Below are 23,248 nucleotides of genomic sequence, written 5' to 3' on the forward strand. Positions count from 1 at the left end.
TCTGAAGTTTGCAATGTCACTCTCTGCCCTGAGCACAGGAGTTTTCCACAATCAGAGGAACGACTCAAACAACTTCATGAAGCTGGTACTTACTGCTGGCCTGGGGCTTTACATTTTTATGTAATATTTTTACCTCTCCTTCCCATTCTTATGTTATCTTAGTCATCTTATAGAATAGAAAACCGAGGTTCAGAAGTCAGATAACTCAAACGAAACCAGGAGAGAAACCATCAGGCTCTAAATCTTTGTGATCCACTTTACTGCAGAGAAAGTTAACTAGAAAATCAGACAATAGCGATATATGACACCAGATATGGTAGGAAGACTGTATCAGCAACAAATACGGGCAGTGAAAGGGAGTTAATCACAAAATAAATTCAGTTATTTTGTAAAGCAGCGGTCCCCAACCTTTTTGGCACCAGGGATGTTGTGGGAGACAATTTTTCTTCGGACAGGGTCGGGGGTGGAGGTGGGGGGATGGTTTAGGCAGAGTGATGGGGAGCGGTGGGGAGTGGCAGATGAAGCTTCACTTGCTAGCCCACCACTCGCCTCTTGCTGTGTAGCCCAGTTCCTAACAGGCTGCGGACTGGTAGCGGTCTGGTCCTCGGCCTGGGGATTGGGGACCCCTGTTGTAGAGGACTCTTCCCAGATTAGTTTATGAAAAAGTTATATGTGTCGTGTTACACAGTGGTTAAAAGCATATACTCTGGAGCCAGGCGGCCTGGCTTCAAATCCTGCCTCTGCCACATACTAGCTCTGTGACTTTGGGCAAGTTACTTAACCTCTCTGTGCCTCAGTTTTCTCACTTACAAGGTGGAGATTAAAAATAACACATATTTCAGTAAGTCAGACAGAGAAAGACAAATATATGATATCGCTTATATAAGTGGAATCTAAAAGAAAAAGAGTACAAATGAAGTTATCTACAAAACAGAAATGGAGTTACAGATGTAGAAAACAAATGTACGGTTACCAGGGGGTAAGGCGGGGGAGGGCTAAATTGGAAGATTGGGATTGACATATACACACTACTATATATAAAATAGATAGCTAATAAGGACCTCCTGTATAGCACAGGGAGCTCTACTCAATACTCTGTAATGGCCTATGTGGAAAAAGAATCTAAAAAAGAGTGGATATGTGTATATGTATAACAGATTCACTTTGCTGTACACCTGAAAGTAACATGACATTGTAAAGCAATATACTCTAATAAAAATTAAAAAAAAAAAGTCCACTTTCAAAAAAACCCCACATATTTCATTGGGCTGTTATAATGATTAAATAAGGTAGTATTTGTAAAGCAATTAGAATAGTGCCTCGTACATGGCAAATACCATAAAAGTTTGTTATTATCATTATGATTGTATGCGGTCTTCACTGTTATTCCTGTTTTACAGATGAGGAAAAGGAGGTTAAGCAACTCATCCATGATCATGGGATGAGTTAGTGATAGACCTGGACCAGAATGTCGGTCTCTGCCATCCTGTGCAGGGGTTTTTCCACTCCTAGCACTCCCTCCCAACTTAACTAAATATGAGCAGAGGGGTTGTTGCAGGCCTTGGAATGTCTGTGCAAGAAAAGGCGGGGTCAGGCATAATTTACATTCATTCTTTCTGGGAATAAAAGAGGGGTCTGTAGAGGAGGAATTTCAGGAACTTCAGAGAAGCATGTGAAACACTCCACAACAATTCAGCCCAACTCTGTTTCATGAACTTTTACTAGCATGTGAATCTATCTTTCCAATCTCCTTCTCTTCCCTTCCATCCCAGACTCAGCATCACATTACCATCACCATCATCTGTCTTTGCACAGCTATAGGAACTTTCTACCAGGCATCCCTCCTTCAACCCATTCTCCTAACTAGAGCCAAAGGCATATTTTAAACATAAGCCTGCTCATGTCAGTTCCTGATTAAAATGCTTCAATGGCTCCCCATGGCTCTAAGGACTTGGATAAAACCCTTTCATATGGTCTAAAAGACTGGTTCAGAGCTGGGCCTTCCTTTCATTTCCTGTGTCATAGCTCAACTCCTGGGCTTCTGTCAGACTGAACTTTCTTCACTTCAAAGAAATGACACTGCCTGTCAAAACGGAGCTCTGGTGTTGGACACACAACCCCCTCTCTCTTAACTGTCTTAGTCTGGCCAAGTCCTACTCATTCTTTAAGCTTCAGCCTAGAACTCAGCTCTTCTGGGAAGCCTTTTTGCATTTTTCACTCCACGTTTTGCCCCACTGCGCCCTTGACAGAATTTGTCAGGTAGTATTGAAATTGTTGTAGTCCTTGCCTATATGTCTCACTGGAATCTGGGCTCCCTGAGGGCAATCGCCATGTCTCTTTGATTCAGTGTTACATCTGGCATCTAACACAGGGGCTGAAGATAAATACAGACATTAGTTGAAACTCAGGAATTGGAGGCTATTCCCAGAGGGGAACTTGCAGGTAGAGTGAGAAAATAAGACTGTTAAGGGCAGAAACATTAGGAACATTCCCAGAAATCGTGAAAGACTGGTCCAGAGCTGGGCCTTCCTTTCATTTCCTGGTTAGAGGGTCAAGACGTGGAGGAGACAGTGGCATCACTGTGGGGAGAGAGAGTTTAGAAAGAAGTGGCAGGATGAGGGAGAAGAGGCCATTACCGCACAAGAGATGGGATTACTGATGGAGTTAGCTTCCAGGATACGTGGATGTGGATTAGGGTTACCAACTACCCTGGTTTACCTGGGACTGTCCCCATTTTAAAACTTAAAGTCCTGCATCCCTGGAAAACACTTAGCCCAGGAAAACCTAGGTTGGTCACCTTACAATGGAATCAAGATTACTAGAGGAACCAGTTTTGGACAAGGGCTACCTCTCCTTGATTTATGACGGAAGGCGGAGAAGCAGAGAAAGGCAGGATTAAGTAAAGTGTATGGGCTCTAGAACCAGGGCTCTCCTTGACCTTTTCCTGCTTTGCTCTCTCTGGTCCCACCGGTCTTCACTTGGAGTACCACCCACCGGTAGGGGGAGGAGCGGAACAAACAACGATGGTTCCCCTCTAGCTCTCCCAGGCGAGCTCTCTATGGTGCCTGTCGCCGAGGCCGGGCGGAGGGGGCGGGGTTCCGTCGCATGACCTGGGTGGGGAGGCCCGGCGCCGGCGCAGGCGCGGTGGCCGCGTCGCCGCCGCCGGGCTCCGTGGCCCGCGCCGCTTCGCCTCCCCGGCACCTGAGGCGGCGGCCCGGCGGTCCTGCGGCTCTCCCTCCTGCCGCTGCCGGCCGCGGGGCCGAGGCCATGTCCCGGAAGCAGGCGGCGAAGAGCCGGCCGGGCAGCGGCAGCCGGAAAGCCGAGGCCGAGCGCAAGCGGGACGAGCGGGCGGCGCGCCGGGCCCTGGCCAAGGAGCGGCGGAACCGGCCGGAGTCCGGCGGCGGCGGCGGCTGCGAGGAGGAGTTCGTCAGCTTCGCCAACCAGCTGCAGGCCCTGGGGCTGAAGCTGCGGGAGGTGCCGGGGGACGGGTGAGGCGGGCCCGGGAGCGCGGGGCGGGGGGCGGCGCCGGGGGACGCGCCGGACAGGGCGACCGTCGCTAGTTCTCGCCAACCCATTCATCGGGCGGCCCCGAGCGCCAGCGGCGAGCCGGCCGCTTCCCGGTGCAGAGGGTCTGGCGGCGAGCGAGGCGGCCCGGCCCCTCCCCTCGGGACGCTCGAGTCGTCCCCACTTGCCCCAGTCGTGGCACAGGCGCCAAGCAAACTGTAAAGGGGTCCTGAGAGAGGATACTGGAGCAGGTCTCCTTTAGATCGGTGCTCAGGAAGGCCCCCCTCTCCCCCCCTCCCCCGCCCCCCGGAAGGTGACATTTAAGCTGAGACCTGAACGATTGAGATGGAGCCAGCCAGTCGAAGAGCAGGACCGCAAGGAGAGCGGTCATAAGGACGATCAAACAGAAAGAGGCGTTAAACCCCACTTGGTGTAACGCTTGGCCTCCTTCGAGTCCTTACTTGTTGGGTATTGCCCTCCTTGTACACTTGGGAAATTAGGTCTGGGAGGGCCTGTTGTTTGCTGAGCTGAAGGCAACTTCTCTAATTCTTACTTCCATGAGCTTCAGTTTCTGCTCTGTAAGCGATGACGCCTACCCAGGTTTGATTGGGGTTTAGACTGGAATCTAGGTCCAGCTTTTTTTAGGGAACACGGGATAAATAAACGGGATGGGAGGGAGGGAATGGGGAAAGGGAAGGAATAAATGGCCTCGGAAAGGGGGATATGGATCCAGGAGCGTGGAGGGAAGAAGAAAAAGGGTGGGGAGAGGAGAGGAGCTCAGTTAGCATCCCCATTGCAGGGGTAGGTAAAAGGGAGTCCGGTTGCCAGAGTTTCACTCTGGAAGAGGCAGTATTAAAAACAGCCTGGCTGTTGTTGTTTCTCACTTCACTTGGAGGCTAAGATAGGGCAGAGGGAAGAATAAGGTGAAGCTAAAGACCATACAGAGTTGCCTTAGTTGTTAAGAGTGGAAGAGGGGGAAGGAAGTGTTCTCTGAATTTCACATTGCATTGCATCTTACTAATCAAGGCTGTTTATGAACTGGCGCTAATTTCCCTTTCCCACCTTTCCTACACATGCACTAGTGCTTCAGGAAGATTGGACTTAGAGCTTGATTGCAATTTATTCACCACATCCTAGCACAATGCCTGGTACATAGAAGGCATTCAGTGCATTTTTGTTGAATGAATGAGTGAATGATAAAAATATCATAGAGGGAGGCCAACTAGACCTTCAGAAGGGCCCCTCAGAGGGGCGTTTTCTTAGTGGAGTCACTATAGTTAGAAGTTTGCTGGGTTTTGCTTTTAGCCTAGTACCTTGATTTTTGTCAAATACAGTTTATTAAATGTTCAGGGCCTTGTTTATGCTAAGCAAACTCACATTGCTATATAAACTGAAATACCGGTTGAATACTTCACGGTGGGACTCGGCTGGGGTCTGACCCTTCCTTGCAAATGATTGGGTTGCTTTTGTCTGCTCTACTGGACATGGTATTCCCACTGTCAGGGTGTCCAGGAAACTGAGATTCTCAACAGAAGGTTGCTTATGAGCAGGAATTGCAGCACAGGGAGTTGTAAAATCTCAAGGGAGTTTTCATAATGCAATGGGAAACTTTCAGAGTACTACCTCTACTCCCCTGCTCCCTGATAGAGCATGCTTTAGTTAATTCAGCAAACGTTGGTTGAACAAAGTGCTGGGAATACATTGATGACCAAGATACTTAAGGTGCTCATAGCCTAGAAAGAGAAACGCAACAGCAGGTCTCAAACATTTTGGCCTTAGGATCCCTTTATACTGTTAAAAATTAATGACGCCAAAGAGCTTTTGTTTATGTGGATTATAATTATCAGTATTTACTATATTAGAAAGTAAAATAAAAATTAAAAAGATAATATACAAACACATACTAGCTTTCAGAATGATAACATCGAATATCACGTATCAGGTAGCCTTTAGAAAACTCCACTGTACACTTGTGAGAGAGTGAGAGTGGAAAAGATAGTTAACATCTTAGTTTTGGACTCATGGGTATCCTGAAAGGGTCTCAGAGACACCCACCCTTCCCAGACTGGGCCGCACTTTAAGAATGGATGATATAAATAATTAAAACGCAAGTTGATATAATCTTAACTGTGACTGATTATGGTGGTACTATTGAGAAGAAAGTAGCCAGCACTCCCTGAAGTGGTCAGGGAAACCTCATTCATTCAGCAAATGTTCATCGAAACCTACCCTATGCTAGATGCCTCTCAGAGGAGGTCATACTCAGACTGGGTTTGAAGACCAATAAAAATATACCAAGAGAACATTCCAGGCTGAGGAGTAATATATGTAAAGGCACAGGAGCACATTATTTTTGAGAGATCTGCAAGTTGTTCAGGATGACAGGAGTATAAGGTACAAGGATAGAAGTCAGTGGCAGTGAAGCTGGAGAGGTCAGAGGCCAGCTGGACTGCAATGCTCATGTCTCTCCAGCCTCCCTATTCTTTGGACAATGGTAGATAAAATGAGAATAATAATTCCTCCTTTGCGGGCTCCGTGAAGCTAACCCCTTTCTGTTCACAAATTCTTCCCATGGGTACCATGAAGTGGACTGTTCAGCCCTCTTTAATATTGTGGCACTTTTGGATATGGTGATGACAGGCTTTATCCCTGTGCAGTGGATGGTGCTTCCTGTGTATACTACAGGTTAGTAGGTATCAACAGATTCTTTTTTTTTTTTTTTTTTAATTTTTTTATTTTTTGGGGGGTACACCAGGTCAACAGATTCTTTTATTTGTTATACTTATTGGGTACTTGTGGTGAAATATAAAGTTATGGTAATAAAAAAAAATAGTTGACAGTCTCCACTCTTCGGTCTTTCCATTCTGTTCTGATTACAATATTGAGTAGCCTGAGATAGCATCTTACTATATAGGCGTATTCATTGTTAGTAGTATGGCACTTGTAGCATTCTGGAACCTTTGGGTGCTTGGGAAGAAATGAGCTGGTATTCCTTAATGTAGCCTTTATGTGAGCTGAATCGGTGTAGCGTAGATTAATCAGGGAGCCACTTATGGGGTTTTCTAATGCATCATGGGCTGCCTTCATGTTTGTTGTGTTGTCTGGAGGGTGGACCTGACCCACATAAATTGGATTCAGTTTCAAAATAAATATTTTAACCTTGATGCTGTCCTTAAAAACATGATTGGTTGTAGTGTGAAAAGAATCTCTAATTGGATTAGGCAGTACAATATTAACATCTCTCTGAACTATATCCAGTTGTATCTTCCTAACTGTAGCCTCAGATTACGTTACTAACTAGTTGTGTTCCAATATTAAAGCATTAAAGAATCACTGATTTTACCCGTTTATCTCTGTCTCAAATAGGTTATTTTGAAAGTTTTGCCTTGCTTTTGTAATTATAGGATCTTAGTGCTGGAAGGGCATATTCACACTTTGCCATCTTGTTAATTATCCGTTAGCACCTGCATCACCTGTACTGCAGCCTCATCTTTTGTGTCTGGCAAGGTTTTCAACCTTGGTGGCACAATAGAATCACTTGGGGAACTTTGGAAAAAATATATTGCCTGGGCTGTCCCCTAGATCAGCTGCACTGGACTCTCAGGCAGTGGGGCCTGGTTATGGATAATTTAAAAAAATGCCCACATGTGATTCTAATGTGCGGTATAGCTGAGAACTGCTGATTTAGAGTCTAGATTCTAGACTAGTGTTTCTCAGACTTTGGCATACGGCAGGATCAGCTGGAGGGCTAATTAAACCCTTGGATGGACTAGATTGCTGGGTCCCAACCGCAGAGTGTTTGACTCAGTAGGGGTGGGGGGGGGGGAGGCTCAGAATTTTCATTTTGAACAAGTTCTCAGGTGATGCTGATGTTGTTAGTCAGGGGGTCACACTTTGAGAATCAGTGATTGAGACCAGCGCTGTCTGATAGAAATAAAATGGGAACCACATGTGTAATTAAATTTTTCCCGGTAGCCACAGTAAAAAGGTAAAATGAAACAGGTGAAACTAATTTTAATATATATATTTTAAGCCACTATATCTGAAATATTATCATTTCAACATATCAATACAAAAATTTTAATTAGATACTTTACATTTAAAAAATACTGTTCAAAATCCAGTATTTTATACTTACAACACACCTCAATTTGTATTAACCACATTTTAAGTCCTTAGTAATTAACTGTGGCTAGTGGTGACCGTATTGTATAGCGTGTATGTAGACAATTCCTGAGGCTCGCCAATAGAAACATACAAAATCCTATAGAGACAGTCTGTCTCTATCTTAGAGCTAAAATAAAATTACCTTTTATTTGCCAGAATCTATGTCTCTGTAGCTTCCATGTTTTATTTTTATTTTTATTGTACAAGGATAACATCCCTTTCACGAACGGTAACTATTTCATGAAACAGTATTTCATGAATAGTTAGAAACAGCTATCATGTCCCTCAGCCTTCTGTAGGCTGGGTTTGTGTTCTTCATATTATTTAGTTTAAAGCCACATCACCTCATCTGAACATGTCTTAAAATGTAGTAACCAGAATCATATCCAGTACAGAACAAAACCTGACCCCCTCTCCCCTGACTTTTCTGCATATTTACTATTACTGCAGCCTAAGAGCCCATTAATTTTTTAAATGTCTGCATGGCAGTATTGTCTCATGCTAAATTATTGAGCACCCAAAACCCTTACATGCTACTTGTGTAATTGGTTATTTTTGTGAACTCAAATGCAAGACTTTACACATATCCATATAATGCAGTGGTTCTGAAGTGGGGGTGATTTTTCCCCCAAGGGAACATTTGGCAATGGCTGGAGATATTTTTGGCTGTTATAACTGGTGGGAACATGTTGGTAGTGGTGCTACTGGCATCTAGTGAGTAGAGGCCAAGGATGCTCTTAAACATCTTCCAGTGCACAGGACAAAGGATTATCCCAGAATGTCAACAGTGTAGGGGGTGAGAAGCCCTGCTGTAGTCTGGTGAGTGGGTGTGGGTGTGGACTCAGGAAACAGCTGGGATCTGCTAGAGGCCCTTTGGGCACTGACTCCACTGTTCTCCTGAGGATAATGAGTGCTCTTGCTGGGCTCCCTAAGGGAACCCAGGTCGCCTGTAGTGTTTGTTCACATTTCCTGTGCCACTACCTTGCAACTGTGTCTGAAAAGGAAGTGATTTGTCTATCTTGATTTTTCATTTTGACTATTTTTAGTGAACTCAAGGAAAGCTTGGAAAATATAGAAAAATACATTAAAATAAGTTTAACAGATACTCCTAATTCTACTACCCATGGGTAACTGCACTAACATTGTGATGCCTGGGATTGAATCCTGGATCCACCACCTACTGATTTTGTGACCTTGGGCAGGTTACCTTAGGGGGATGGCAATTGTGCCCGTCTCATAGAGTTGTAAGGACTAAACACATTTAATACATATAAAATGTTTGGAACAGTCCCTGACACATTGTAAGAGCTGTTTAAGTGATGGTTTCAGTGCTTTTTCTGTGGGTACATTTGTATGTTTTTCTGATTCTGTGTGTATAGTATGCAGATGGACATGGTTAAGCTCATGCAGTGTGCAGTTTTATACCTACTTTTTTGGGTTTAATGGAGAGCATTTGTCCTTGTTACTGAAAGTTTTAGAAAGCATGTTACTTTCTGTAGAATACCATGAATTTTGAGATATCAAATGTAAAATAACTATGTAATTTTGTGCTAAATCATACCTCCTCTTAAACTGGATTTAAGAATAAACTAGTGGTGGCAGATGTTAAAGGTTTAAGAAAAGTTTGAGAGAGAAGCTTAAAATTGAGAACATCTTATCCATTAGCTTACCTGTGCTTGAAAAAAGACTGCCGTTGTTAGATTTTAGCAACAGACCCCTCGTTCTAGTGTGTAGAACTGTTATGTTCCAGTTTCTTCCAGAATGTTGCCCCAGATTGATGTGTTTCTTGAATTCTAGTTTATAGAATCTGTCTTTAGATTCTGTCCTTCTCTGCAAAAAAAAAAAGTATAAATCCTTATATTTTTAGATTCCTGCCTCCTTACAAGTTTCTATTGAAAACTCACTTTTCTGAGTTGAAAAACAAAAAACCTCCGTCACCTACACATTTAGATCTGAAGTCCTTTGAAAAGTGATGAGTCTGTATTTTGGAATTAGAATATCATAGATTTTCATTTGGAAGAGTAAACAGTTTGGAGTGAAAGTGGGCAACTGTTTGATTTCAAAATGGCTGTTTCCTTAATTTTGAGGATACCGGATTGTGTTTGTCTTGTTTCAGTCTTTGTGTACCTGGGCTCTGTGTTTGTCATTGGAAACTTAGAAGCCTTTGGAAAGGCTTGGAAATTGAGAAGGCTTTAAGAGGTTTGAAAGTAAAGATAACTCTTAAAATTTATTACCAGCATTTTAATGTTAGAAACAAAACAAAAAGAAAACTTGGAGACTTTTATTTGGCAGGAATAATATTTGTGGCTCCTTGCATGAGAGGTGAGGAGACAAGGAGGAGAGTGTCCTTGTGTGCTACACCTGTGTGTTGTCCAAGAGCTTTCCTTCCCACAGCTTTCTCCACTGTTACCTTAGGACTCGAAACGGGATGTTAAGTTCAGTTGTTTCTATTGGGAGCTTGACAAATTGCTCTCTTTCTGGTACTTGTTAGGTAAATGATTAGTTAGCTGGGCAGCCATAGTGAAAAGGGTTTCAGAAAAGAGGCAGCAGATATGATTTCTCATTTTGGAAGGAGGTCTGGGAGTCATAGCCCTGAGGGGTGGAATGGCCTGTAGTGTCTGGACCCTGTCTTCAGGTGGTCAATGTATCACCAGCTCCACTTGTTGAAGCAACAGAGGCCCAGAGAAGTTCATTATCTCTCCTGAGTCAGCCAGCTGGTAAGTGGGGAATAGCATCCTTGTTTGCTGCCTCTCAAGAAGGTGCTGTGGTTACATATCTTCCCTAGTGTTCTTCCCCACAGTATCTGGGAGGAATTGTGGACAGAGTTGAGGCTTTATCTCTTCTCTGTGTGAAAGATTTCCGTGGATGGCCTAGCATGAAGCATCAGTGTTTTATAATAGATGAACCAAGTTCATTTTTAAAAGGTCTTGACCAGTGTTTTTGTTTTGATAGCAATTGCCTATTCAGAGCTCTTGGTGATCAGTTGGAGGGACACTCACGAAATCATCTCAAGCACCGACAAGAGACTGTGGACTACATGATAAAGCAGCGGGAAGATTTTGAACCCTTTGTTGAAGATGACATTCCTTTTGAGAAACATGGTAGGTTCACCGTGGGACACTGGATCCTCCAGGAGTAATGTTTTGGGTAATTAAATCCATCAGCATCGCCCACCCTCCCAGCTAGGGGTTTGATTACATAAATTGTGGCATTCATTTATTCAACAAAAATAATATGCTCTGTAACAGGCAGCGTGTTAGGCAGTTGGGAATCAGTAGGTTTAGATGTAGATACCATTAATAAAAATGATGATGTTAATTAATCTGAAAAGCTATACATGACTTCTTATTCAGTGAGAGGGAATTAAGGGGGGAAGCAGGTTATAAAATAGTGTGTACAGATGGATCCTATTTTTAAAAGGTGTATACACATAGAAAGAAATTAGGAAAAGTCTGGAAATATACTAACATTTTATGGTTATTAATTCTTGGCTCAAGTTATTTTGCAGAAACCACTCATTCTCTTTCAACAACTTCTATTAAGGGGAGATAATAGGACCTAATTTATAGGGATTTTTGGTAAAGGTTAAATTATATAATACAGTTAAAATTTCTTAATAAGTGTCAACCATCTGGGGTGGTGGGACTATGAGTATTTAAATTACCTTCTGTAGATTTTTCTGATTTTTAAATGATCATGTATTACTTTTATAATCAGAAAAATCAACGAAGTCATTTTAATTTCTCCCCCAAAAGCCAAACACAACCTGATTTCTTTGAGGCAAGTCAGTTAGTGACTTAAATTAGTTCCTTAATAGGCTCAACTCTAGTAAGAAAATACATGCTTTTAAGCTTTGATTTTGACAAATATTTACTGATAATCTACTCTGCTAAGTGTGATATATTTATGTTTTACGAATAACATTTTCATTACAGGGCTCACAGTTGTATCTGTCTCTTATCAGGAAAGAGACAGAATCATTGTGTGTTTTAGAGCGCTAACTCTGGGAACCATGTCAGGAGTGGTTGGGGAGAGAGACTGAGAAGGGAGACGGAGTACACTGGCCAGATGAGAGGAGGAGCGCGTCTCCAGCGAGGCAGCTACTGGGGATGATGAGTGGGGGCCAGACCGAGGCACAGTGTGGCGGTGTCATTGACAGGACTTATTGGAGGTCGGGAGGGAGCCAGAGGTGATTCTGAAGTTTCTGCTGGGGGAATGGCACGGCAGCTGCACTGTTAATAAACTAGAGGGCAGCAGGAGGAAGACATTTGGAAGGGAAACTATCTGTGATCCCAAAGCCTTTCTCCTCCTCTCTAGGAAAGAACTCATTCATTAGGCAGGAGGAGCAAAAGAGACACAGCAGCAAGACTCCCACCAAGTAGTTTATTCTAACCACTGAATTCTGATGGTCCTCTTCCTGGATCACTTTTTTGTCCAGCAGGCGCCAGTTGATCAGATAGTCAGCAGATTACAAATTAAATATGGGTATGTGGAGTAAGGTTTGGAGTTAAGTGCTGTATAAAATGAATTGTGTCATAGATCCAATTAAAATATCTTAGGTGAAGAGAGTTTTTAGTTTGTGACTTGAAATTCCACTTCGAACACCTTCAGTGAAGAGCATGTGGTAGATTTGGGGGTATGGCAGGACCTTAGGTGTACGGTGGGAAGATGTTCTCATGAAATGTTGCTGTGCATGCCTGATGGTTGGTCGGTGCTTTGTAAGAGTTTGAGTATGATAGAAGTGAGGAGTGGCTCTGATTGCCATAGAAGAAAGGAAAAGACACCCAGAAGTCTGCACATTCTACTTGTGTCAGTTGAAGACTTGACTTGTTACATTTATCACTCTTATAGTTGTGTTTTTCATGTCTGCTTTGTTATACTGTGAGATTCTTGAGGCAGGAACTGTGTTGGTTCCTCACTGTGGCAGTGGCTGGCACAAGGTAGGCACTCATTTGTTGACTGAATGACTGAATGGCTCACTTAACTCTTCAGGACCTTGTTACCCTCACATCTGGCTATGTCTTTTAGGATTCCTTCTTTCCTTTAGATTGTGGCTTTGGAGAATCAGAATCATCTTTTCCCTAACTAAACAGATACCTGGATCAGAAACCTGAACGTTCTTAATGCCTTCTCTCCCTCCCTCCTCATACCCAGTCACTCATGAAGTCTTATCACTTCTCCCTCAATATATTTTTCCCCATTTCTGTTATCTCATAGAATCAGTCCTCTTTGGCCATTTGCCTAGATTTCTTCAGTACTCTTTGGACTGGCCTCATTGCCTCCTGGCCCATTCAGTTTTCCACGTTGCAGCCAGCGTGGTCATCTAAATGTACATCAAATAGATCTTCCCCTGTCTAACACTTGTTGGCGGCTCCCCATCGACCTCAGGATAAAGTCCGAACTCTTTAGCCTTATGATCTGTGATTTTCTTGTTTCCCTACCCTCTTCTCTTGCCATTTCCCAATATATTTTCTTGCTCCCCCACCGCGACATCTCACCATTCTAAGTTTCTGCCAATGCTGTATAGTCCACAAGCTCAATGTGCTCTTTTTCTCACTTCTGCTTGGGACATCATCTATTCTTCTGCCTGCCCTTTGGGAAGTAGCATTAGTTGTCTTAGCTGAGAAGCTTATGTGGTATGCCTAACTTCCTCTCCCCACCGATCAGACTGGCTTATGTTCCCTACCTGGAGTTAGCGAAGCTGCAAGGTTTGAGGACACAGTCTTACACAAGACTTCCCTGACTTCTGATACCAGCTGCAAGTTTGTGGTTTACCAGCATCACTCTCTGGTTTGATAATTTGCTAAAAGGACTCAGAGAACTCACTGAAGGCTGTTATACTCACAGTTACAGTGTATTATAAGGAAAGGATACAGATCAAAATTGGCCAAAAAGTAGAGTCCGGGAAGGTTACACAATATACAGAGTATTGTCAACCAGGGACTCTCACCCTAACTTCAGTGTCCACAGTTTTTATTGGGGTTCATTATGTAGATATTCTTGATTGATTGCCTAAGTAGTTGAACTCAGTCTCCAGCTCCCCAGTCCCTGAGGTCTTTCTAGTATCCCATGGCCAGAGAGGTCCATCGTGCGTTGCGTCGTGCCTAAACTGTCAGGTGTGGCTGAGGGGCCACTGTGAGTAACAGAGACACCCCCTCGCTTGGGATCCCCAGGGTTCCCTCACTTGGGATCCCCAGGGTTTAGAGGTTCTTTCCCAGGAGCCAGGGGTAAAGGCCAGACCTCTCTTTGGGTAAGGCCAAATTCTTTTTTTTTTTAAGCTCTTTATTGGAGTATAATTGCAAGGCCAAATTCTTTACTCCACGTTTCTTTCCTAAAGCACTTATACATTAGCATTGTCTATTTTCTTGTTGTTTGCCCCACTGGTTGTAAACACCTTGAGGGCAAACTGTAAGGGCCGGCCTAAAATGGAGCGGCCAGGAGCCAAGGTCTTGGAGTCAGGCTGCTTGGGGTAAACCTCAGCTCTGCCGTGTACTGGCTCATAACCTTGGGCACAGCTACAAACTACCCTGTGCCTCGGTTTCCTCCTCTGTAAGATAATGTGCATCATAATACCTCTTTCACCTCTTTCAGGGGGTTGAGGATTAAAATTGATTTATGAGAAGAAATTATAAAATTGAAAAGAATATGAGGAGTAGAGCCGTGCTTGACACATAAGCATCATTCATGCAAACTGTTAGGATTACTGTAATTATTGCCACATTTCCAGTGTCCTTCATAGAATTAGGCATTTAGGAAGCATTCAGAAAATACTTACTGAAGGAATGAATAAATGAATCCTTTCTTTATAAGTGATTGGTGCCTTGTGGTTAGCAGGCTATGTGCTGTTCAACCAGCTTAAATTCCTAGACTCTGACAAGGTAATGGACTTTTTCAGGCACGTACCCTCGTTTCTCATTATTTGGAACTAAATAAATACCAAAGCATGTTTGCATTTGGATTTTTCCATTATAAAGACTTCATTTTTCTTTCTCTCCTGTTTCCGTACAGTGGCCAGTTTGGCAAAGCCTGGAACATTTGCAGGCAATGATGCCATTGTGGCCTTTGCAAGAAATCATCAGTTGAATGTGGTGATTCATCAACTTAATGCTCCGTTGTGGCAGGTAGGTCACCTATTCAGGAGTTTATGTTAAGCTCTTATTTATAAATTAGCTTTGGGGATGTCCTAAGATGATGGGGCTTGACGTATGATATTGAACTATGCAGGGTGACTTGGACTGTGAGCCTGACCAAAGACAGGAAGCTTGTGGTGGCTTGGAATTAAACCCTGCGTTATAAATGGAGTCTGAAGTATAATTCTAAAACCTTTAAAATGCCAGAAATGTTATTCAGCAATCAGTTAATTGGGTAATTTGGGGCAGAGGGCCTAATGTGGAAATAACTTAGATAATTCTGTAAAAATATCTAAATGAGAATTTAAAGTATTTGCATACAGATTCTAGTTTGAAATATACCTGTGCCACGTATGTATTTTTGTCTTTTTAGGTGGAGGAAAAAGAGGCCAAGTTCACTATAATAACTGTTGCTAAAAAGAATTTGTGAACAGCAACATTTATTTCATGGCCTAGGGTGTCACGCTTTGTTTCTGTGCTCTGCGCAGCTATGCATAGCAGTTCCAGTGGTTTTTCTACAGCAAGTAAGATCTTATGACAGATGTTGAGTTTGTGCTGTGCGATGGCAGAGCCCACTGCTGCTGAGCGGCTTGGACCTTTCTTCCCCTCTTACAGCCCCTCCTTTGCCTTTGGTATTCTAGATTAGCCTAATCTCCCACACAGTCCATCAAACCACACATTCTGGAGTGTGAAAGGTCAAAGGTCCGGGTGAAAATGTACACAGGCTGCCACCCCTTACTCACCCTGCTTGCACTCAGCTCCTAGAGACTGCTCGGGTGATTCCTGTCAGTCCTCTTCCCCCCACCCCCGACTACTCCCCCACGTCTAACTTTTTTTTTTAATTAGAAAGTAAAAGATAATTATAGAACAAGTTCAAATTTTAGAGAAGCCCATTAGAGGCAAATAAAAATCACTCAGAATCACACTCCCCAGAGATAATTACTGTTAACATTTTAGTGTGTATCCCTGTTAATCACACACACTCTTAACTATAAAAACGTTCATATATAACTGGGAAGAGACGTATCACAGTGTCACACGTTTTAAGCACGTCTGCACACAGACATATCCATATGTGTGTATATACACACAGTATGTATCCCTATGTATTATTATCAAGGCAACAATGGCCTTTTTTCCTCCTTGTTTTCTTGTACCACCTGCATATATATTCCTTTGTAAATTGCTTATTCCTTTGCTTAGCCTTTGCTCAATAAAAATAAAGTCAATTATAGAGATATAATTTACACATGGCAAAATTCACCATTCTCTGGTGTATAGGTCTGTGTTTTGACAAACATAGTCATACAGATACCACCACTATCAACATGCAGAGTATTTCCACCACCCCAAAAGTTACCTCATGCCCCTTTGCAGCCCCCATCCCCAGATTCTTGTAACCACTAATCTGATTTGTCTCATAGTTTTGCCTTTCCAGAATGTCATGTATACGGAAGTTTATAGCTTTCTGTGTCTGGCATGTCCTTTTAACAACTACAACAAAATAAATTAGATACTGCATGGGTTGGTAAGGACTTTTACCTTACAGGGATTCAGTGAGCAGGATGGAAACAATATCTGTATGTGCTGTTCTTTGGGGTAGTCTTGTCACGTGTACTAACACCGGAGAGACCTATCACATTTTTAGTGAGGCAGCCTCTTTCTTCCTTGAGCCAAGAAGACTAGTTACTCTTTCATTGTCCCAATTTTTTGTCCTTAAATCTTTACTGCTTAGCAGAAGTCATCAAAATCATTTGAATATACAGCATAGTGATCCTGTTCTTGAAGGAATATACTCAGTGCTGACTTAGTAACGATAGCTTGCCTTTTCCTCCACTGATAATTTTTTTTTAAAGTTTCCTAATTATCTAGGTAGTTGTGGAAGATAATTCTGCATAATTAGATTTTTTTTCCTCAAATACACTTATTTCTATAGTGTCTCCTTTCATGGATTGCTAAACATTCAGAGTATGTGTTTTTAAAATAAATGTATTTCCTGCATACTGGAACTCTACTAGGTTTCCCCCATCTCCCCCCACCCCAGTGAAGCAGCTTATCAAATTTGAGAATTGAAACTGAATTGGTTGCTGCTGTTATGGGTAAGAGCTCTTGCATTAATAATGAGGAGGTTTGTACTCACAACCTACTTTTTTTTTTTTCTGGTTGCAAATGTAACATATGCTTCTGTGAATAACATAGACATGTGTTTTGGTTACTGTTCAGCAAGATATTTTTTCCTCTTCATAATGCATGTATAGTGTTATTATTTAAATATATAAGTGCTTTTGGGATTATGTCATTCAGAGAGTCTCATCAACTAATTCCCTTTCTGGTAGTCTTCCTGGGAGATGAATGGTGCTCTGTTTTGCATGTACCAAAACCAGACTCTGTTCTTTCAGACCTAGATATTCTACCTGGAGAAAACTTCTGTGGTTCTGACTTCTAGGCCTGTGTGGTTCCTGTTTGTTCCATGATTTTGTGGTGTTTTTAGACCACACATATTATTTAAATTAATAATAGTATCTTACCGCCTATGACTTTCAACAAGAACAAGAAGGAGGTGCTGGTATTTTGGGGTTTTAACAAATAGTTACTGGGCTTCCTAAAGGACAGATTCAGAATTGTTGTAGAGTTTTGGTGGAGGTGGTGGCTTGGAGGGGTGCCCAGGCTTCACTTCAGGGTGTCTGTATTGCATGACTCCAGGGAGCACCATTCTGGTTGGGTTGGGCCCCAGGGGTACCATTCATACAAAACACCTTGTGAGTAGTGCCTCCAGGTTGTGCAGGGCAGTAGTACTGCTTGACTGAATGTAATTTTGTTTTGAAATTGATATAATTGGGACATTTTGAGTTTGTTGTTAATGTTTTTCAATATGTGTTTGATGAAAAATGCCATTTTTGTTTTAAGAGCGTGGTGGATTTACTGTGCAGTTAGGGAAGCATAAGTGTCAGGTCCTTCCTTTTGTTTTTTCTTTTTAAATCACAGTTTTATTGTTGAACATTTAGATTGCTTCCAAATTTTTTTGCTCTTAATAATATTACAGTAAACTTTGGTGAAGGGTCCTTCTTTTTATGGCCCCCTTTCAAGGTCTTGAGAGGGGTTCTAGCAATTTTGTATTTGTAACTTTGTATTCTTTTTTTCGAAAAGCATCCCAAATTGTTTGAGTTTCAAGCCCAGCAAATGTGTGTCTGCCCTTGGGCCTTCCCTCTTGGAAAGGGGCCTGTGCATTTGAGGGGCTGAGAGGTACTAACACGACTGAAACACAAGCTTATTTAACTTCATGGTAAATCTGCCTGTGGTTTTTGGCTATGTGTTTTCATATACATTTATGTCCATATAGTTGTCTGTTAAAGCACACTGAGCCATATATACGTGAATGGGAGAAAGATAACTCAAAAATTGCTTAGGAGGTATCGCAGCCATATTCCCAATTCCTTCTATGTAGGGCCTGTTGACCAGGCTTCCTGGGCAGTCAGGTGGCGTTTCTCCTCCAAAAGGGACACTGCACATCCTCGCTGGCATCTCCCCTTCCTTTGCCTGCAGATTCGTGGGACGGATAAAAGCAACGGGCGGGAGCTACACATCGCGTACCGGTATGGAGAGCACTACGACAGTGTGCGCAGGATCAACGACAACTCAGAGGCTCCCGCGCGTCTGCAGACTGATGTGAGTGAAGCCTCCACTTCCTTCTGTGTCCTCAGCCCTGCAGGAGCCAGGGCGAGAGCTGTGTGCCATGGAGCTAAAAACCAGTGATGGTTAATAGAAAGTTGCCTTTAAGAATCTGTGGGCTTGATTTTTTTTTTTTAAAAAACCTGGTTAGTTTAGGTGAAAGCAGATAAAATTGTCATTCTTTTGCTTTCCCTAACAGCTGATGGCTATGATGGCATGAATATAACTTATATAAACATTTAAAATTACTTTTATGTTTTAAAATTAATCCATGCTTTGTATCTAAAATTCGGAAACTGTAGAAAAAGTAAAGAAGAAAATAAAAAATACACAGATCAACAATTTTTGTTATTTTCATATTTGTATAGCTTTGTTTCCTGCTTTTTTCCACTAACATTATTTCACAAGCCTTTCCTCACATTATTAGACACTTTCTTTGTAATTAAAAAAATAAAATGAAAGTCACTCTCTCACCCTCTTGTACCTCCCTGGATACAACCAGTATTATCAGTATATCATAAAATTACCTAGAAATATTTTAAAATATTCCACTTTTGCTGGAATACATCCTCACTGTCCACAGTTGTAGCATCCTCTACATACTGTTCTGCACCGTGCTTTTTGAATGGAACATATCTTGGAGTTTAATTCATAGCAGTACATAAGGAACTTCCGAAATCTGTAAAAATGGCTCCATTGTACTGTAGTGTATGGATGCATTATGATGTGCGTGAATAGTCCCTTCCATGGACTTTCAGAGGGCTGTCAGACTTTGCTTTTACAGAGAACATGCAGTGCCTTATATGTATATCTTTTCACACATGTGCGAGTGTATTTGTGGAATAAATTCCTAGAAGGTTCTTACTACGTCAGAGGAGGTGTACATTTATAATTTTGGTAGGTGTTGCCAAGTTGCTTTCTGTAGAAGTCTTACCAGCTTACACTCCCACTTGCAATATGTGTCTCTTCTGTACCTTTGCCAACCCAGTGTGTTATCAAGTTTTTAAATGTCACTGTTAGGGGGAAAATGGTTTTCTTAACATAGTTTTGATTTGTATTTTTCTTATTAGTAAGCTTCTTATGCATCTTTTCTTGTGCTTAAAATCTATCTGTAGTTTTTTGTGTGAACTGTATTCATGTTCTTTGTCCATTTTTTTCCTGTTCAGTTTTCTTAATGATTTTTAGATCTTTATGTATTAGGGAAATTAGCCTCTATCTGTGGTATGAGTTGCAAATTTTTTTCACAGCCCGTCATTTGTCTTTTTATTCTTTCCCATATTGTCTTTGCTCTGAAGGAATTTTAGGTTTTTGTGTGGTTAAATTTATCAAGTTTTCAAGACAACATATAAATGTCTTCTGAGTTTTGGGTCATAATTAGGAAGCTCTTTCCCACTCTGAGGTTAAAAAGAATTCTCCCATAGTTTATTTTAGTACTTCTGTACTTTCATTTTTAAAAAGAAAGTTAGATCTTGTCTGTATTTGGGATTTATTGATATATTGATACACAGGTGGGAGGGTATGGATTCTACTTTATATTTTTCCTGGTAGTTACCTAGTTGAATCCAAACTGTTTATTAATTACACATTTGTTTTCCTCCACTGATTTAAAATGCCGCTTTTTTCATGTTCTAAATTCCCATGTGTAGTTGGGTCTGTTTCTAGACATTGGTTCTGTTCCACTGGTTTTTCTGTTCATACGTTAATGTGTTCATTGTTTTAATTAAGAAAGGGTATATTTTAAAATCTAGTAGAGTTTTTCACTCATTGTTACTTTCTTTTTTTTTATGATTTCCTGTATATTCTTGCTTTTTTGTTTTATATATGAATGTTAAAATAAGTTTGTCTAGTTAAAAAGAAGTGCTGTCAATATTTGCTTTTATTGGGATCTCATTAAATTAATAGATTAACAAACAAAAATTGACATCTTTATGATGTTGAATCTTCCTAGCCAGGAACCTGATAAGCTTTTTATTTGTTTTATTGACTTCTTTGGTGATCTGCAGGAGCACTTTATTCATATAGATTTTTCCCATTTTTTGCTGAGTTTATTCTTAACTGTTTTGTGTTTTCTGTTCCTGTTGTAAGGAAAGGGTCCTTTTTTCCCCCTTTATATTTGTGTATATAAGATTTGTTAACAAAGTGTTAATTATGTACATACCCAGCTATCCTACAGAATTTTCTTTCTTTTTAATTGAGGTAAAATTCACATAACATAAAATTCACCATTTTAAAGTGTACGTTTCAGTGGCACTGAATACACTCACAAAGCTGCATAACCACTTCATCCAGTTCCAAAACCTTTTCATCAGCCTGGTGTCTGTTAAGCAGTCATTCCCCATTCCTCTTCTACCTCAGCTGCCACCAGTCTACTTTCTCTCTCTCACGGATTTACTTTTTCTGGACATTTCTTATAAATGGAATCACACACTGTGTGGCTTTTTGTGTCTGGCTTTCCGTAGCATAATGTTTTCAGGGTTCATCCATGTCTTAGCGCATACCAGTAGTACTTCGTTCCTTTTCAGGGTTGAATACTACTCCATTGTATGACACACCACGTTGTGTTTAGCCTTTCATCTGTGACGGGCATTTGGGTTTCCACACTTTGGCTGTTGTGGATAGTGCTGCTGTGAATATGTGTGTATAGCATTTGTTTGAGTACCTCTTCTCAGCCTTTTGGATATACAGTGGGCCTGTGAGCAGCACGAGTCAGTGGTGCCAGCTATGCAGAGTTGAAAATCGAGTATAACTTTTAGTTGACTTTGTATCTGAGCTCCCGTATCTGCAGTTCCGCATCCTCGGATTCGACCAATCGTGAATTGTGTACTACTATAGTATTTGTATACTGAAAAAAATCCGTGTAAGTGAACCCGTGCAGTCCAAACCTGTCAACTGTATACCTAGGAGTGAAACTGCTGGGTCACATGGTAATTCTTTTAACTTTTTGAGAAACTGCCACGCTCTTTTCCACAGTGCGTAGCTGTACCACTATTGAGGGATCCATTTTCTCCACATCCTCACCAGCTCTTGTTATTTTTCTTTCTTTTTAAAATTATGTCCAACCTATTAGATGTGAAGTGGCATCTTGTGGTTTTTATTTTCATTCCCTAATGATGATTGATGTTGAGCATATTTTCATGTGCTTGTTCGCCATTTGTGTATCTCTAGCGAGATGTCTATTCAGGTTCTTTGTGCAGGTTTTAATTGGGATATTTGTGATTTGGCTGTTGAGTTCTAAAAGTTCTTTATATATTCTGGACCCTAGATTCTTATAAATATATGATTTTCCAGAATTCTGTTTGCAGTAGGTTTTTTTTGTTAATTCTCTCTCTCTCTTTTTTAGGTATAGAATTATATTCTCTGTAAATGGTGACAACTTTTCTTCTTTTCAATTTTATACTTCTAAATTTTCTTTCTGGGGGTGGGGTGATGCTAATTGCATTGCTGTTACCTCTGAGACGTTGTTAAATCATGGTGGTAGTGAAAATGCTTGCTGTGTTTCTTACTTGATTGGGACTGAAGCATCATTCTGTGAATTTTCCGTGGTTATTTAACAACACTCATACTCTGAAACCTTCAGGCATTTCCAGTTATTCACCACTCTCAGTGGCACTGTGTTGAGCACTTTTACATAAATCCTTTCTCTACTTGACATTATTGCCTTTGGATGAATTTCAAAGACTCTTGATACACATAGCCAAATTGTTAGGGTAAAATTTTGGAATAAGTTGCTTTTTATTAACGTTCTTAGGAATAGACTCACATTGCTAGAGTCCACTCACACTTTTACATGCAAAAAGTGGAAATGTCCTTGCTCATGTCCCATCTCCCTGCATTAACAGCAGGCAGAGGGAGAAAGTGATTGGGAGCCACAGAGGGGTAATTTTAGCTTCTTCGAAACGAGTTTAGATTGTAAATGTAAAGGCCTGTGGATACCAAGCGAGTGGCTCTTCGTGCTTTTAGAGTTTGGCAGGTTCCCTTGAGAATGGTGGTGGCACATGCGGTCAGATGAGTTGTGCTCACCTGTGATAATCCTGTTGGGACAGGAGCTCCAGCACACTGCAAGCTTGCTGGTGATCACGTAGGGCCTAGGGGACCAGATGAGAGTTGTGTGCGTGTTTCTTCAAGATGAGTTGTCCTGCTGAGAAAGCTCATCAGGTGCTAGTATAGAGGATCGATTCTGTTACTAAGCTCACAGCTCTGGAAACCAGCTGAGACAGATGTGTGCTGTCCAAGTCAGCAGTCATTGCTCAAACGTTGGTCTCTAGAAGCTGTAGGCACTGTGATGCCGTTTTTACTTAACAGTTACCCCATATTGTGGGCCTTTCTTTTTAATACTTCACTTGTGGCCTGCCATCTCCTGCGTGAAATTTAGCCTAGTGATTGCTAGTCATTTAAGATTGTTGCTGGAATCTTTTCCCAGATATTTGAATATTTTTGAGATTAGAGTGTCTCCCTGTGTTGAAGATTCTGAACATAGTTTGCTAGAGTTCTGTGATTATTACTCTTTCTATGTCCTTCAGTTTCAGATGCTTCATCAAGATGAATCAGATAAAAGAGAGAAGATCAAAACAAAGGGAGTTGACTTTGAAGATGACCTGAGAGATGAAGTAGAAGATGCTGTCCAGAAAGTTTGCAATGCAACTGGGTGTTCAGTTAGTATTTGTCATGCAGTATCAGTGGTTTATATAGACAGGGTTATACAGTTATGCAGTTTAATGAGAGCTGTTTATTCATTTCTCTCTTGTTTGCTAGACTTTACCCAACACTGTTCAAAATCT

General features: G+C 41.5%; 1 protein-coding gene across 10 annotated transcripts in view; it reads left to right on the plus strand.

The window, feature by feature from the left end:
- Nucleotides 1–3,129: 3,129 nt before the first annotated feature.
- OTUD3 (OTU deubiquitinase 3) overlaps nucleotides 3,130–23,248 on the plus strand; it is a 28,017-nt gene continuing 7,898 nt past the window's right edge. For all 10 annotated transcript variants that reach the window (XR_009047912.1, XR_009047913.1, XR_009047915.1 and 7 more), the window contains exons 1-5: nucleotides 3,130–3,488; nucleotides 10,624–10,772; nucleotides 14,680–14,792; nucleotides 18,345–18,467; nucleotides 22,991–23,122. Coding sequence is in view for 1 of the 10 variants with exons in the window: in XM_057698191.1 (XP_057554174.1) it covers nucleotides 3,268–3,488; nucleotides 10,624–10,772; nucleotides 14,680–14,792; nucleotides 18,345–18,467; nucleotides 22,991–23,122 (738 nt within the window). In the remaining 9 variants the exon portion in view is untranslated. The remainder of the gene's footprint in view (nucleotides 3,489–10,623; nucleotides 10,773–14,679; nucleotides 14,793–18,344; nucleotides 18,468–22,990; nucleotides 23,123–23,248) is intronic.

Source organism: Hippopotamus amphibius, chromosome 1 (genome assembly GCF_030028045.1).
Source record: "Hippopotamus amphibius kiboko isolate mHipAmp2 chromosome 1, mHipAmp2.hap2, whole genome shotgun sequence".
Lineage (NCBI taxonomy): Eukaryota > Metazoa > Chordata > Mammalia > Artiodactyla > Hippopotamidae > Hippopotamus > Hippopotamus amphibius.